Raw genomic sequence first — 16,409 nt, forward strand, 5'->3', positions numbered from 1 at the left:
GATCCCCTATATAGCCAAGCAGGCTCTGATGGGAAAGTGTTGTTCACAGCACCTGTGAAGGAAGGCACAACGTGGTTGCCTTTCTATCCCCATTGTTGAATTTTACACACTGTACCAGGTTGACATTTCACCTGAGTCGATCTAGGAGATGCCTCAAACCAATTCAGATAATCGCCACTGTTGTTAGCCATGGCCGAGCATCGACCCCGGGTCTTCAGGTTCATAGTGCAGTGCGCTAACGACTACACTTCCACTCCTCTCGACAGAAAATGCAGTAGTCCACACCACCACCACCACTACCACCGCTGCCACTGACTAGAGAACACTTGCCAGGGCACCACTCTAACAACAGCCTAACTCGCACGCTCGCCGTCTCCCCCACAACACGTGTACCCCGCCAGGGCCTCCGGCAGCTCGTGTCCAGGGAGCCGATTCCTGCGCCGGACGATCGAAACAGCCTGCGACCAGGCGAGTGGACCACCGCCCACCGGGACCTCATGAGCTCCAACGAGGGCATCTACTCGCCCGGCTCCAAGCACAATGACTTCCCCGGCGTCGTGGCGCACGCCTCCGTGCGCCTGCGCGGCGTGCAGCCGCACCAGAAGTGCTCGTACGAGTCGGACTCGCAGGAGGAGAGCGAGGACGACGCGAGGGGCGCCAGCCTGGACCCCGTGCCCTGCAAGGAGTGGACGCTGCCCTCCTGCCTGCGCCTGCCCCACAGCCTCTCCGACGGCCTCTTCGGCCCGGGGCCCCGCGCGCCCTTCCCGAGGACGCCGCGCTGCGTGTACCAGGTGCGCGGCGTGGATGAGAGGATTGCCGGGTACCTGCCGCGCTGCCAGAGTCTGGGCAAGGCCTCGGAGAACTGGAGGTTCGGCCTGACCGCCAACCGCATGCAGGTCAGCCTGAAGGGTGGCGAGGAGCCGGCCGGCAGGCAGAACGGCGAGGGCGGCGGCGGCGGCCGCTCAACGCTGGGAGCTGCGCCCGGCGTGGCGTTCCCCAACATCTCGGTGTCGCTGGCGCAGTCCGTGCACAAGACGGTGACGGGCCAAGTGAGCTCGCTGTGCGGTCAGGTGATCTCGCTCTCCGGTCAGGTAACCACGGCCGGCGACCGCCCCAGGATGCTGCAGTTCGTGAAGCGGGCGGCGGTGGCCGCGGCGGACGCGCCGGTGAAGCCTGAGGAGGAGGCACCAGGCCCGGCCGTGATTTACGTCACCAAGGACTGTTGCCCCTCGCAGCTGGGGTCCGGGGTTCAGAACCCCGGCGCACCGGCACTTCACGTCAGAGGCTCCGCCAGGCAAGAAGTTAATTACACTGAACTGGAGCCCGAGGCTGCCTCAGCCAGCAGAGCCGCGGACTACGCAGTGTTGGAGTCTCCCACGGAGGAGCAGCCGATAAGAGACTCCGATGGCAGCAGTGGAAAGGCGGCGCCGCCCGCCCCCGCTGGAAGTTCAACCACTGGAAACATCTCTCAGGTGACCTCAGGATCTACGTCGGCCTCGAGTGGTCACTCGCACAGTGCAGCGCCCACTCTGGCGATGTCTCACGGTGCTCAGCAACGCCTGATCAAGCCACCGTACAGCGGGGGCCACAAAAGCAACGGCCTCTACTCCGCGGGGTTCGCCGCGGCCTCCTCCTCACCCAGCGGCCCCAGGGTGCCGCTGGGCCGGATGTCGGGTAAATCTCAGAGTCTTCCGCAGCAGATGAAGGTCCCTTGCAAGGCGGGGGGGGACCCCAGCAGTGGAAATCCGCCGGCGTTCAGGAGCAAAAGTCAGGAGAAGGCCGGCGGCTGCGCTCCTCACGACAAATCACCGGGCCCCTCGTCCCCCGCCAAGCTATCCAGGTTCCTCAAGATTCCCAGCGTGGGCAGCGGCTTGGGTGTGAAGTCCGACTTGGCCAACCCCACCAGGGGAAGCCCCCAGCTGCCTCGCAGCTCCCGGATCCCCTGCAAGAGCGAAGCTGCGGCCGCCACGAAGCTGCCCAACGGCGGGGGCCCCGCAAGCCCGTCGCCCGAGGCCGCTCCTCCTCCCGGCAGGAAGCCCGTCCCGGTGGCCACTCTCTCCAGGGCGGCCCAGCAGGCCGCGCCCACGGCACCGTTGCCGGTCGCGGCGCCGCCGTCGCCGGTGCCGGTGCTCTCCCCGGAGCACCAGGAGGAGCCCGTGCGGGACAGCGCGTCTGGCGGGGTCAAGCCCTCGCACCTCGCGTCACCTCCCGCCCCGCCCCCGCCGGGCCGCTCCGCCTCGCTGCTCATCAAGCCCAACTACGACATCCCTCCCAGCATGACGCTGCTCAGGCCCAGCTACGACTCCCAGCAGAGCCTGCTGAGGGTGCGCTGCGGCAAGGAGCCGCAGCAGGCCGCGGGCGCGGCACGCGGGGGGGCCGCCAGCCGCCTGCCCGTCGGCTCGCCGACCCACGCCTCCAAGCCGGCGGTTGTGCCCAGGGTCCCGCAGTCGCTGCACAAGTCCCAGAGCTCCATCTCGGAAGGGGTGGGCTATTCTCAGACGTTGGCGCATGTTTCATCACATCAGCAGCCCAGGCCTAACCACGGCTCTATGCAGCAGCAGCAGCAGCAGCAGAAGTTTCAGTTGCCTCAGAGTCAGAGTGAAGGGAACATGACTCAAAATCAAGCAATACTCTCACCGAAGAGGACCGTTAATAATGTCACGCAGCATACTGATGCTACCAAGAGCTGCTTGACAATGAAATCTCCGGTGCTAATCGAGTCCTACAATGCCCTGTGCAGCAGCAGCAGCAGCAGCAATGTGCCGGAGCGGCAGAACAATTTTGTAGCAAATGTCACCACGAGCTTCACTGCTTCTGTGCGTCCAACAAATGGGTTAAATTCCCCACCCGTCAGCAGCAAAGGCGAAAGAACGTCGGACAAAAAAGAGTTGAAATTGGAACACGCTCACGGCGACCCTCAGGAAGTAGCCGAAGCTTTGACGAGTGTAACGCCGCCCTCTAGAGAGCCGGACCGAGCGAGCGATGCGGCGACGTGGGCGAGCAAGGGAGTGCCACCGTGCCCCCGAGCGTCGGACGAGGCGAACTCCCCCGCGACGCACAGGTGCGCGTCGTCCGACCTCGACGCCAAGCCTCACCCGGGAGAGGGGCCCCTCCCCTCTCCCCTCTCGTCTCCCGCCATGAGCTCCGGCGACGTGGAGTTCCGGGACGAGCTGAAGGGCCTGCGTGGCACGCCGCAGTCGCCCGGCACGGCGCGCCCCTACCCCAAGCCGGCGCTCGGCATGAGCGGCACCAAGGTGCGCAGCCAGAGCTTCAGCGCGCAGCCCGGCAGCCGCGAGAGGATGCCCGCCACCAGCTCGGCGGGGGAGCTCAGCCCCAAGATCCGCACGCACATCATCACCAACACGGCCGAGCGCGGGATTCCACTGAGCCGCCAGTCGTCGCTCACGACCCCGGAGCCTCCGAGGGTTGCGACGCCCTCAGAACAGCAACAGCAGCAGCAGCAGGAGGAGGATCACGCTGCGACCGAGCTGCAGCTTTGCGTGCTCGTGTCCGAGCCGCACGGGTTGGAATCCGCCGGCGAGAACGGGTACGACGTCTTGGAGGCGGTGACCGAGAGCGAGCTGCTCAAGCACTGCGCGCAGAACTTCCACAACGTCACCATCGTGCAGGAGGCGATCACGGCGCAACCGACGACCTTGGCCCTCGAGGCGGACGAAGAGACGGAATGCGGCAGAGTGGAGCGGAACCATGGCAGTCTCACCAAGCTCCCGAGCCGTTTGCCGGCCAGGGCCGAGAGAGAGAAGGTATCGACGAAGCCTGACGGGCCGCGCTCGCCAACGCATTCTGAGAGGCTGGACGACTCCCTCCCAGAGGACGGCGGCCACAGAGTATCCCCTGCCAAGGTGGAAGGGGTGAGAAGTCCGGGAAAGTTGGAAGATTTCAGAGCAAGGCAGAGGGCGCCCGGTCATAGAATGGTGCCAAAATTCGATGTTGTGAGACAACCAAAGGAGGGAGATTTACACCGGCCTGTGATGAGCCCAGAGGGATACAGAGCAATGAGCCCAGAGGGACTCAGATCCATGAGCCCAGAGGGACTCAGAGCCATGAGCCCAGAGGCACACAGATCCATGAGCCCAGAGGGGCTCAGAGCCATGAGCCCAGAGGGGCTCAGAGCCATGAGCCCAGAGGCACACAGATCCATGAGCCCAGAGGCACAGAGAGCCAAGAGCCCAGAGGCACACAGAGCCATGAGCCCAGAGGGACTCAGAGCAATGAGCCCAGAGGCACACAGATCCATGAGCCCAGAGGGGCTCAGAGCCATAAGCCCCGAGGGGCTCAGAGGAGTGACGAAGCTGGAGGAGCAGAGGAACGCCATGAACGCGAAGCTTCCGAGAGCGAAGCTCGAGAGCCCCCGAGCGATGCCCGGAATGGAAAGCGTGCGGCTCGCTCAGAACGTGAAGACTCCCAAGATGCACGAGGACATGGATGGCTTCAACAAAGCGGAATCATCGGAAGGTCAGAACCACATCATGGCGGGCGAGGGCGAGTGCGACGGATTTTCCATCAACGGCAAGGGGCTGATCCTCCAGGAGAGAGATGCCAGTAAGGGAACGGAGGCTCCGGGTCTGAGGCAGCTGAGGTTCGCGGGCACCAGGACGGGCCAGCAGCAGCAGCAGCAGCAGCTGTGTTCTCCACATTACGGAGCAAAGTCACCGACCAAGTCCAACCTCGAGGCTCAGCCGGAGTCTCCGAGGAGGCTGGTCCAAGCGCTGTCTCCTCAGGGCTCTGCCGCGGGCCCCTCCATTGAGGAGAAGGTGATGCAGGGCATTCAGGCGAACATGCTGCGCAAGGAGCAGCAGGGAGTGTCTCGCGCCGGCGTGAGCGTCACTGAGACGAAGCCCAAGTCGGGCGCGGCCTCGTCCATCGCCAGCTGGTTCGGCTTCCGCAGGCACAAGACGGCGGCGACGGCGGCGGGGACGGCGGCGGGGACGGCGACTCCGGCCAAAAAAATGGAGGCGCCCACCGGCGACATAAAGAAGGCGGAAGTGGAGAAGCAGGAGCCGAAGAAGGGCGGAGACGGCAAGGCGGAGGTGCAGAGGAAAGAGGAGAAGAAGGAATGGGCGCCCCTGAGCCGGCGCCTCAAGCCTCGCGGCAAGCGGGTGGAGGGCAAGCAGCCAGCGGACAAGCCGGCGCCCGACGCGCAGGGGAGCCGCTCGTCGCCCGACGGCAGCGCCCGGCACGACGCGCACGGCGGCGGCGGCGGCGTGGACGGAGCGGTGGCCACCGCCAGCAGCCCCTCCAGCGGAGAGTTCCTGCAGGAGATACTGAGCCGGTGAGTGACCGTGCGCCGCCCGCATCGTTGCCGTCTAACGGCGGGAAGCGGCAGAGCCTCGCCGGGGGTGAACGGAAAAACCGCGGCGGTGTCGTTTCTGTCTCGCGATTGTATTTGAGACTCGTACATTTCAAAACAAAATCGATTTTCCAGAACTTTAATTCGTCGGAAGGTGGCTTTGTAAATTATCATAAATTATAGGGAAATTGATGCCTCGTTGTTTATTCTGGATGAGTATCCCCTTGTGATTTTCCCTGCGGTGCCAATACCAATAACGCATTCGCCATCAGCATCTTTAGCCGCAGTATTGGCATATTTGTCTTTCCTCTTTTTCCCATAAATAATGCTCCGTTTTACATTCTATGCACCCGCATTAATTACCTCTTGTGAGAGATTATCAGCCGTAGGTTTTATAGATTTTTTCTTCTTTCCGAGATGATATTTATTAAGGTGGCACTGAAAGCCGTTAAGAGTCAGGTCTCAGCATCGCGGCGCTGCGAAGTTAAGCTGCCACTGCCTTGACGCCTGATTAGCCATTCATTACGTGCTTATCGGATTGCGGGAGTGCGTCTCCACGGCTCTGCTTGTAATTAACCTGGTCGCCCACCGTCCGCCCAACGCGGCTGCCGTACCAAGTACTCGTGCCGCCCCCCCCGCATCCCCTTTTCCTTTCTCCGTGACGCGCGCTCCCTCGTGTCGCTCCAAGCCGCCCGCCCTGCGTCCCGCTCCCAGTGAAGCTCTCTCGCCTTGTGCCAAATGCCGACCGTTGTCAAACGCAGCCCAGGACCGCCGCGCCGATGTAAGGGGCGCAGCGGGCGTGCGCGGTTTGTGTGGGCGAGAGGCAGCAGCGAGAGAGTTAATTATTCCCGGACAGAGCAGTGAGCGGAGGCCAGGCACTTCATTATAGTCTTTCGATCGGACGAGCGTCCGGAGGATGGAAACATTGGTTTCTCTCGCCGCCGCTGCCCCCCCCCGATATGAATTGAGATCAATGTTGGATGTTTGTTCCTCGCGTTACCCCCGAGGCCACGGGCCATAGCGCGTCGCACCCGGCGGACGACACGTGTGCCGGCGATCGTCAGACGCCGCCAAGGGAACAGGGGCGCAGATGACAGCAGTCGGTTTGTGTGAGGAGGCACTTGATATGCGCGGGAGGCAGGGTTATCGCAAAGTCACGGGTTATTTATTTATTTGTCAGTTTAATCATCGTTATTATTATTAATCCAACAAGGTCACTAGTAATGTGGTATTAACCTTAGGAAAATGCTCCGCTGACCTTCAGTCGCTCTATATTTTTTTCAATCAATTTTGCAACAAAGGCTTACTCTGAATCACTCAAACACATGAAAGGACTATGAAGCAGCAGTGTGCTCTATTATAGAATACATAAAATATATTTTTAAAGATTATTAGTAGCACCTGCAAACTCTCCGTGGCTTATTTGGAGAGAAGAAGAACACGTTGCTGCATGACTGCGTCTCTGCTGGTTTTAGTTTGTGAATAATCCTCCCTTTCTGGCTCTACGTTTGTGCCCCCCGCATGTTCCTGCTGCTGCTTTAGGGTTGAAAAGCGAACGATGTCCCCTAATCGTGCCCCGGAGGATTCTGGGAGAAAACTCGACCCGACATTACGCCCTCCCCATCGCGCGCTACTCCCACCTGACAAGCAGCCAATGGCGACGCCCGTGGAGTCTGACTCCTATGGATTGTCACTGGTACGGTCTAAGCACCGCAGACGAAGGCTGTCTGCGTGTTAGAGCACCAAGGGTAGGTGGTCTGGCATTGTGAAAAGGCATCGTGAAGAATCTCCACGGACGTGGATTTGTTTCGGAAACTACTGATTCTCCGCCACTCATATAATCTGTAGGGCCGTCCGTGCATCATCCTGACTCATACCCAAGCAGCACACCAACTGCTCTGTTCGTTCTCGGGTAACACATTCCCACTGACACAGCAACGTTCGCCTGCTCTCACTGCATTCCACAAACGCTCGAGCGCGTGCGATAGATCCTGCAGTAGAGAGTGATGATTACTGAGCAGCAATTTATGCCACCTTTGCTTCAGTATTTAGTGCACTGCACTCTTGAAATCGGTGAGACCTGAGTTTGAATGCTGGCCACGGCTAACATTATTTTACTGGGTAACCTCCTCCCCTTTACCGACTCGCATCGACCGGAACGTTAAAGTTTGTGCAAAAGCGACCCCCGTGAGTGACACGGCATTGGAAGGCCTTCATTGTGCGATGGACGGACAAAGGCATGAGCTATAAAAACACGTGTGCGTGCCATGTAGATTGATTGAACATTATTATGCCTTTTCTTACACCTCTAAACTCGTGCAAGTAAGAATCCATCACTGTGGGCCACACGGCTTGCTGCTGAGATGAGTGCTGCTTGTAGATTACATGTAGATTATATGTCGTTTACATGTAGATTACGTGTCGATTACATGTAGATTATGTGTTGATTTCATGTCGATTACATGTAAATACAGCTTGGCGATGCACTGTGCTCATCAAATTCCCATCGTTATTGTTGCGCTTAATGCTCACCAATTTGGAGTCATCTTGGCTCCGCACAGTGCCACTGAAGGGGGCTCTTGAAAATTATACTTAAAAAAAACGAAACACACAATCGTCTGCTTTGTTGATGATAGTAAACTGTTTGTTTCTAAGCGCTTTTCTGTGTTTTTGGTGTGTTTTGACGGCAATGTGTGCGCTTTGGTTTCATTTGTCTGGAGAGATGCAATGTGGCCCCCAGTGCTACTACCACGGCAACCAGAGCCTGTCTGTGCTCTAGCGCAGACAGCCGACGAGAGCCTTGTACTATTCAGTCAAGAATTAAACCGATTAGTTTCTAAATTATTATTATTTTAAGCCTGTGTAATCAATGTGGAGGTAAAAGAGAAAGTGTTTATCGGAGGACTGGAAATGGATCGGGGAGAAATAAATTGCCTTCTTCCTCAGCAGCGCGGGGATTGGGTTTAACTTGCAGGATGTGTGGACCACTTGGGTCTCTACGATGTCCGTGGAGGAGCGGAATGAATTTCGTGAAAGAGTCGTGCTGCAGCTGAGCTTGGGGACATGCTGACCAGCGTCTTGAGTTTATTCATTCTCAATGTAATCCACACTTAGCAAATACTATGTAATAGAATTGTGTAGAAAGAAATCCCATTTTAGTTCCAAGGCAATTCTTGAATATTGAGCAAACATTGTAAACTTTAATTCTTATGAATATATTTTATTTGTCAGGCATAATGTCCCGTGCCACCTTATGCGCACCGCGCATCAAATAAAAGCCGAGCTAAATAAACGTACGCTCATCGCAGTTTGCGATGTGCGTCAGCCGCGAGCCTCAGCTGGGTACGGATGAACAATGAACGACCCGAGATGAAGGGAGATCACATTTGGTCATCGTAACAACTTCCAAGAGGGCTCCCTGCTGACCCGTGCTCCCCCCCCACCACCCCGTGCCACCCCGTGCCACCCCATGCCACCCCGTGCCACCCCGTGCCACCCCCGTGTGCTGCCCTCCTGCAGGTGGGGCTGCTGAAGGGTCCGGGACGAGGCAGCGATGGGGAGCTCCTGGGCGTGTGGAGGCAGGAGCAGGAGGAGGAGTCCTCTGCCCTGCAGCTGTCAGAGTGGTCACCCAAGATCCCGCGAAGACAGCCCAACCACCTCGGGGTACACGACCATCATGCGTCTCTCGCACTCTGCTTGCCTGCCTCTCTGTCTCTCTGTGTGTCTGCTCGTTTCTCTCTGTCTGTCTCGGTCTCTGTCTCGGTCTCTGTTTAGTTGCTTGTGAGAGTGAATGTGTTTTTGTTTTGTCTGTGTCTCTGTTGGCCATCTGTCTTTCTTCTTTCACGTATCTTTATTCATAAACAACAACAACAACCGCCGTTCGCCACTAAGTGACGGTGATGTAACCACCGGCGCTTGTGCGCGAAGCTAGGTGCACCTTCTATTCATAACCACACGCACCTCCTAGAAGCGGATATGCTCAAACACTTGGAGATGTAAACTGGCTCTTGGTGGAGTCAAAGCTTTAATATAAGTCTCGGTATTTGGTTAAATACCCTTGGCCCTTGGAGCTTCGAATTCATTAAAGAGTACCTTGAGAATTATAATGTCACGGTGCGTGTAATTTAACAAGGACAAATACCAGGTTTACCTGCCCAGCAGCACGTGAGACATGAACGCGTGCATATTCCGGTCTCTTTACTTTCTCGGCGTGCCGCACAAGGCCAGGGTTTGATTCCACAATTGTGGAACGGAACGTCGGACATCGTGCCGAGCGGCACGCGGCACGACCCTGTAACGCGTCGGAGCGCCGTACAGCACAACCGTGAAAACCTACCGAGTTGTAAAATCTACATTTTGTCAGAAACCAGGCCTAAGGAACCCACGAGATTTTGTTTCTGTCGGGGAACAAAAATGTGTCAACGTATCTGTTGCAGCGACGGAGCGGCATGCAACGGCGCGGTCTGGCAGACGTAGGGGGCACGGCACGGGGTCTAGCGGAAGCAGGGAGAGCAGCGTGGGGTCTAGCGGATGCAGGTGGAGCGGCACAAGAGGAGCTGATGTGGCCATTGTGATGAGGTAGAAACGGTGGTCATGACGCCGGGAGTGACGTAGGGAGAGGGGAAGTATTGGTAAGAAGAAGTAAAAAAACTCGTCTATGAAGTGTGGTCACAAAGTGCAACAAACACCTATATCTATCTTGCTGATTTGCTGATGCTTTGAAACTGATTTTTTTTCCACAGTCACTAAGGTGACAATGAAATAATATGCAAAGTAACGAGCGGCAAAAATACATTGTTGTGCAAAAACAACTGTGGAGTGCGTGCAAGTGGTCAGTACAACAACCACGGGGGTGTGCAATTTCAGCTTGGACTTGTCTCCAATGAGGAGGCATTCCATTACTGAAGTCATTAAACTTGGGGTGTCCAGTCGCTGGGGGCGCTGGGCGGACAAGCCCGCAGGACGAAAGGACGGACAGGCAGACGGGCGGACCCGTGGGCGAGCCCGCACGCCCCAGACAGCTGTGTCCACACAGCGCCCGTCTGCTGCTCACGAGAGATAGCCGCGGAGTGTCTGGCACCAGCGTCACGCAATCACCGTGCCGTCGTTCAACGTCGGCGGACGACCGCTGGCACGCGGCAAGCTCCTTTGTGCAAAAGTTTTGTTCCGTGTCATTTATCTCGCGCACCACGGAATGGGACCATTTATTATTTGCTCGTCTAAAACATTTAGGACGTTCGGCATTTGGCAACTTGATGATCGATCGGCGATGTGTCAGCCATCGCCTTGTTGACGATGCTGCGCGTGATGTCACGTTCGTCGGCCTGTGTTGGCTTGGCGATGATCGGCTTGGATTTGATTTGGCCGCTTCAATCACTGCTTTAATGACCATCGACTCATTTGCTTCATTAACCCACGCTTTCCCTCCCTGGTCTCCCCCCCACCCGCCTCTCCCCCCCCCCATGTCCTGGTTCACTCCTGCACTCACGCACGCACGCCCATCCACGTTTCCTCTCTGGCCCTCTCCCTCTCTCCTCACCCTCCCTCCCTCCCTCCCTCTCCTCGTTTCTGCTCTGTCTGCGCGTGCTGTGGCTCAGCGTGTGGGCGAGGGTGGCGACGGCTCTGAAGCCACGCTCGCGCTTGAGACGGCGCTTGCTGGGGAATCTGCGAGAAGTCACGCAGCAGGTAGATGCGGGGTGGGGGCACTTTGCGGTGTGTACGCGCGTGTAGGCGTGTGTGTGCGCGTAGACACAAATGAGCGCTGGCTCGCGAGCACAGCTACGCACAAAACTACACGTGAGCTCAAATACAAATGCTCTTGTGTGCACGTAACTAATGGACACCTGTGTTTGCATGCACGTACAAAGACAAAGATCCCCTGTGTAACCTACGCAGACTGTTGGAGCAAGTGCTGTTCGCGAGCCCCCTTTGAAAGCCGGCATGGCCAATGCCATACCCGGCCACTTTTGTCTCTCCACTGCTAAAGTTTGCACACTGCACCCAGTACTCACTCAAGTCCGAGTTCACCTCGGATTTGCCCAGGACCGGTTAATATAATTGCGACCGTTAAAAGTCATGAGCGGAAATAGAACTCGGGCCGCAGAATTTGTAGCGCAGTGCCCTAACCACGACACTGCCGCTCGCCACCCATGCACGCACGCATGCGTCCCCGCGTGTGCGCTCGCTCGCTCGCTCCTGAAAGTTACGTCACCCTGTTAAATCCCCAGTTGTGCTGACTCGGTGCTCTCTGTGAAGCCAGCTCGAGGTTTGTCAATCCCAACGCCAATCAGACTCATTTAAGTCTGGGGGATTGTCACTCAGACGGACACAGCCAAAGTCGCCGAGAGCCAAATCGCTCTCAATGAGCCGGATCTCATCGAAGCAACGCGGGGTTGAGCCTGGTTATGTACGTGCGCATGTTAAACTTCTTTCGCACCGCACGTGGCTGACCGTGCTAAATTGGAGGTGCGGGGGAAGGACAGCGAACTAAACACTCGGATGGGTGACCAACCGGGGCGTTCCAGCTGGAGTAGCCGTTGGCGACTGCGAGGTGGCAGTGAAATGACGGTGCTGATTGTGACCCCCGCTTACGCGTGGTGAGATTTCTCTGCCTTCTCCCGTTTCCTCCCACTTGAAGGTTTTGCACGATGTGCATTAAAATGGAGCGATAGAGAGAGAGATTGTAGCGGGGGAGGGGTGTGCAGGGTTCAGAAGAGACAGATGGGCGAGTCGCGATGCCAGCTCCGGAAAAAGTGATGGTCATTCCGCGGCGGAGGGAAGGGACCCAGAGACAAAGCCAAGGGCGCGGGTCACATAGCGGTCGCGTCGTGGCGCCGGGCGGTCTCGGAGCGAGCGCGGCGGCGAGTGAAGTTTTCGGGCACTTTTAGCCACTCGCACGCAATCGCCACCATCGCCGCTTCACCCGGGAGAGGCCGTGCACATTACGGGAGCGGCCGAATCCATCATGCTCTCGGCTCGCGGATCCCCATAAAGATTTAAATCTCAGATATCCGAGCCTCCCTTGACCCTCTAACCTGCGGCATCGCTAATGCTCTGGGTCCCACGTCGCCGTGCCGACGCTCTGGACCCCACGTCGCCGTGCCGACGCTGCCCCTCCCGCGCTCTCGCGGAACGCTCGTATTCGGGTTCCGTCCCCGGCTTCTACGTAATAAATATGTATTTTTTCCCTTTAAAACCATCTCTTAGTTTTAGATTTCTTTTCCCCTTCTCCCCATTACTTTTCTTTGAAGGTCACATTTGTCATCGAGGATGTATTTCGGAAGCTCAACGTGCCTAACCCAGGGTGGCCGTCGGGAAAGGGGCTCGCGATGGCCAATGGCGCTACGATTAAATGCCATACGCGGCGCGTTCGCGCAGTCTCACTGTGCTACCGAGCCTTCCGAGAACAAGCGCCGGGCACATGATTACTCACTTTAATGGGCAAAGCAAGAAATCACCGCCACGCGCCCGGGTTATTAACGGAGCTGCACAGCGTGCATCCCGCTCGCTCGCCCGCTCGCTCGGCTTCTCGCTTTTATGTTCCCGTTAAATTTTCAGGATTGCCACCGCGAATGTATTTATTGGCGTTTAGTGCAGGAGAGAAAAGAAAAAAACGATGTCGCGTTGAATGTGCACAGGAGCTGGGTTTGCATCTCCCACCACAGCAGGCCGGGGGCCCTTGGTTTCCTGGTGTTCTCCCACGCAGGAGGTTGAAGCAGCAGCGTGACGCTCGCGCAGCCTATGTGTCCAAAACATCATCCCTTTCAGAGGCTCGTAGTGTCGAACTGGCGTCCGTACGGAACTCGTGCAGCTGACTGGAGGTTTGAGCCCAGGATGGCCGCTCAGGATGATTCCAGGGCTCGGGTAGAGGGATTCATTTTCGCCAGTGGTTGTGCGTAAAGAGAACATCACACGAATCACTCAGGGCTTAGGAACTAATGGTAGACACGCAAGTTGAGCCACATTGAATTGTTTGTGTATATGGTATACACCCCCCCCCCCGCCCTGCGGTCACTCGAGGCACAACATTCACCAGAATGTCTTAAAAGAGAAAGAGCATTGCTACCCCTAATTGTGGCAGTTAAATTGCAAGGTTGGTTAATTCTGTACATTCCCATAATTTGCACGTGTAAACGTGAGGTCGGGGTGGTACTAAATAATTAGTGAGTTCTACAAACTATAATTGGAAAACCTTAACGATGCTACCGACGGGGAGAAAGAGGCCACGGGTCGAGGAGACTCCGGGAGGATTTTCTGCGATGCCACGTCCCAGGGTCGTTCTCCGTTCCGATGCAAAGCCCTTTTATCCGTGGAAGCTTTAGTGACTGGCATATGCGTATCTCTGCGTCTAGATTTCAGTAGCCGTGATTGAGATATGATTGATAGCTTTTTTATATATATCCCAAATTATTTATAATGTTAAATATTAAACAAGTATCATGTCTCTCGCGCTGAAAGCTCAGCATGGAAGCGGATAGCCGACAGAAGATACACGCGGCGAATTTACTGTCCAGCGTGAGCTCCGCTGTGTCTGCGCAGTATTTTCAAATTCTCACGTGACAATTTATGCTTTTACATTTTTTGGGGGTTTGGTAATTTTGGTGACCCTGGTCACTGTTGCAGGAGAGACTCTGTCCTGGTCTGTTGAGTTCTCAGCCGCCGAAACAAAATAAACTTGAGCTTGAAAGTTGCTCACACTTTAGTCTCTAACGCTCCACTTAAAACACACACACACACGCGCGCACGAGCACACTCTGCAATAACAGCCACGAGCGTGAACCCCCCTTCACTTATTTGCATGATGTACGTCTCCTCAACGGGGATTAGGTGATTGAATTGTCCTACTGTGGAGCGCGTGTTTTTTTTATCCTTGCTTTCGTGAATGGGGTAAGAAAAAGAGTGGCTAATGAATGTTACATTGAAGGGCTCTTATTCGACTCGTGCAGTGAGTGGCGGGTTTTTAATTTGGCATGAGAAACTCGCCGCGGCGGGTTTCATTTCGGCAAATTGAGTCGTGCGTTTGGGCTTTTCGCCTGGATTTTCAGAAGCGGACGCCGTTCTTTTGCGCAGCGGTGGCGTTTAATCTCCGGCGCGCCCCACCCCCCACTGGCGCTCTCGCCACGGTGAGAATAAAAGCGTATCCGCCGTCGCCACCATCGCCGTCTGCGGAAATTCCTTAATCCCGCGCGCGCCCATCACGTGAAATCCCCGTCCTCATTAACAATGCATCAATTTGTTCATTTGCTTTGTCGCTTTTATGTTCGACAAAATGGGAAGGAAATGAAGAGAAATAAATGTTTTTCTACTTATCAGGTAACGCTCACTGAGCTATTAGCTTTTTTTTCAGAGGTGACCTGGCCACACGTGGTGATATCATCATCATCATCACGTGGGAATTCATAGCAGAAGCCAAATAATCTAAACGCATGTTGATTCTAAATGTGCAGGGCAAAACCGGAGGAACCCATAAAAAAATCCACATGGCCACCACAGGCAGAGAGAGACCACAACAGGTGCCATCAGGTTCCGGGATCAAACCGATAACCTCCTGCATACCAGATGAGGGGGATTGCATCTCCACGCTACCACCGTGGCACTATTACCCCTGACACCATTAAGAGTAAAAAACACAAACACGTGCACAGTAAAAATGTGTTGCTTTTGCGTTAGTGAATTTGTTCATAAAACTGGTAAACAATATTGCCCACGCAGCGGGAGCTACATTGTTGTATATAAAAATATACAACTTTTAAATAGATTAAGTAACAGGTTAATGAATAAAAAAAATATTGAAACGTATTTAACTGTCACGATTTGGCCAACGGGCCTTCTTCGGGAAACGCTGAGGTTTGCAGAGAGAGTGGGGTAATTAGCCTCGCAAGGTCTTCTCCACCTCCGTGTCCGTCCACCAATGTCGCACGTCTTTCCAGCGGCGAGCACATCACAGCACGCCAGCAGGTCGCCCACCGTGAGATCTGGCACGGAGCAAAAGGTGTCACGCGGTCGGCCTCTCGAGACAGCTGCCACAACGGCAGCAGCCACGGTGGCTCAGAGATGTTAACTCCCTCGCTTGATATGCAGGAGGGCCATTGGTTCCATCCTGACCCCGACGCTTGTATATTTGGAGTTTGCATGTTCTCCCCGTGGTCACGTGGATTTTTCTCCGGGTCCTCCGGTTTTTCCCTCCACAATTTAGAAACACGCGTGGAGGGTATTTGGCTGCCGTGAATATCCACATGATGAGCCGCTTCCGTTGAGCTGTCAATTTGTGATCGCCAGCTCGCTTCTGAAAAAGATATATACCGCTCCGTGGGCCTTGCCTGGTCGAATACAAATTGGAAGAAAATATATTTATTTTCAGTTTCTGGTTGTGTGGAGCCACGGCCGTGTTGCCAGGGTGGACCTTGAGCTTGTCCGCTTGGGTGCAGAGCCGGTTCACGGTTGTCCATGTGGTCCAATCCGCGATCACTCGCCTTGCTTGGGTGAGTGGGTGTTGTCAGACGATGGACTTACCTAGGGGTGCAATGATTCATCCACGTTTTAACATTTTCGATTGCACTCCGACAGTTAATATTCAGGGTGCCTGACTGAACTCGAATGAAGTATCCCCATTGTGTAAAAAGCCACTTGTGGGGTTTTACTCGATCAGCAGGGTGTTCATACGACACTCGTGCACGTGCCCGATGTATGAACGAGGCATTTTCTAGACGCGAATGTGGAAGTCTTCATGGAATTAATGATTGCTCACTGTTATCAGCTGTGCTCAATGCACCCTTTATTTCACAGGCTGCAGTGTGTTTGTAATTGCGCAGTAGTTTGTATTGGCAGCAAATTAGATTGGTGTAGCCTGTGTCAAGCGGCAGGACAACAATGCAGTTCGTTTCAGTTTGGCTTGGGAGGGCTTTTAGCCAGCAGTGGATTGATTATGGCTGCTGATGAATGTTATTTTACAATGTGTTATTTTACATACTTTCGATGTAAGGAAGCCACTGGAGTTATGCACTTTTAAATCTAGATTGAATACTCATTTTTTTAGAACTGCGTTTTTGTGTTTATTTTGTTGTCCTTCCTCTGCACCTCCAATTATCTCGGTTGGTTA

General features: G+C 55.5%; 1 protein-coding gene across 1 annotated transcript in view; it reads left to right on the forward strand.

Moving 5' to 3' along the window:
• NCKAP5 (NCK associated protein 5) overlaps nucleotides 1–16,409 on the forward strand; it is a 259,865-nt gene that overhangs the window by 223,178 nt on the left and 20,278 nt on the right. The window contains exons 13-16 of the mRNA XM_078603791.1: nucleotides 402–5,293; nucleotides 6,854–7,007; nucleotides 8,831–8,974; nucleotides 10,909–10,996. Of these exons, the coding sequence (XP_078459917.1) occupies nucleotides 402–5,293; nucleotides 6,854–7,007; nucleotides 8,831–8,974; nucleotides 10,909–10,996 (5,278 nt within the window). The remainder of the gene's footprint in view (nucleotides 1–401; nucleotides 5,294–6,853; nucleotides 7,008–8,830; nucleotides 8,975–10,908; nucleotides 10,997–16,409) is intronic.

Source organism: Lampetra planeri, chromosome 2 (assembly GCF_965212315.1).
Source record: "Lampetra planeri chromosome 2, kcLamPlan1.2.h2, whole genome shotgun sequence".
Classification (NCBI taxonomy): Eukaryota; Metazoa; Chordata; class Hyperoartia; order Petromyzontiformes; family Petromyzontidae; genus Lampetra; species Lampetra planeri.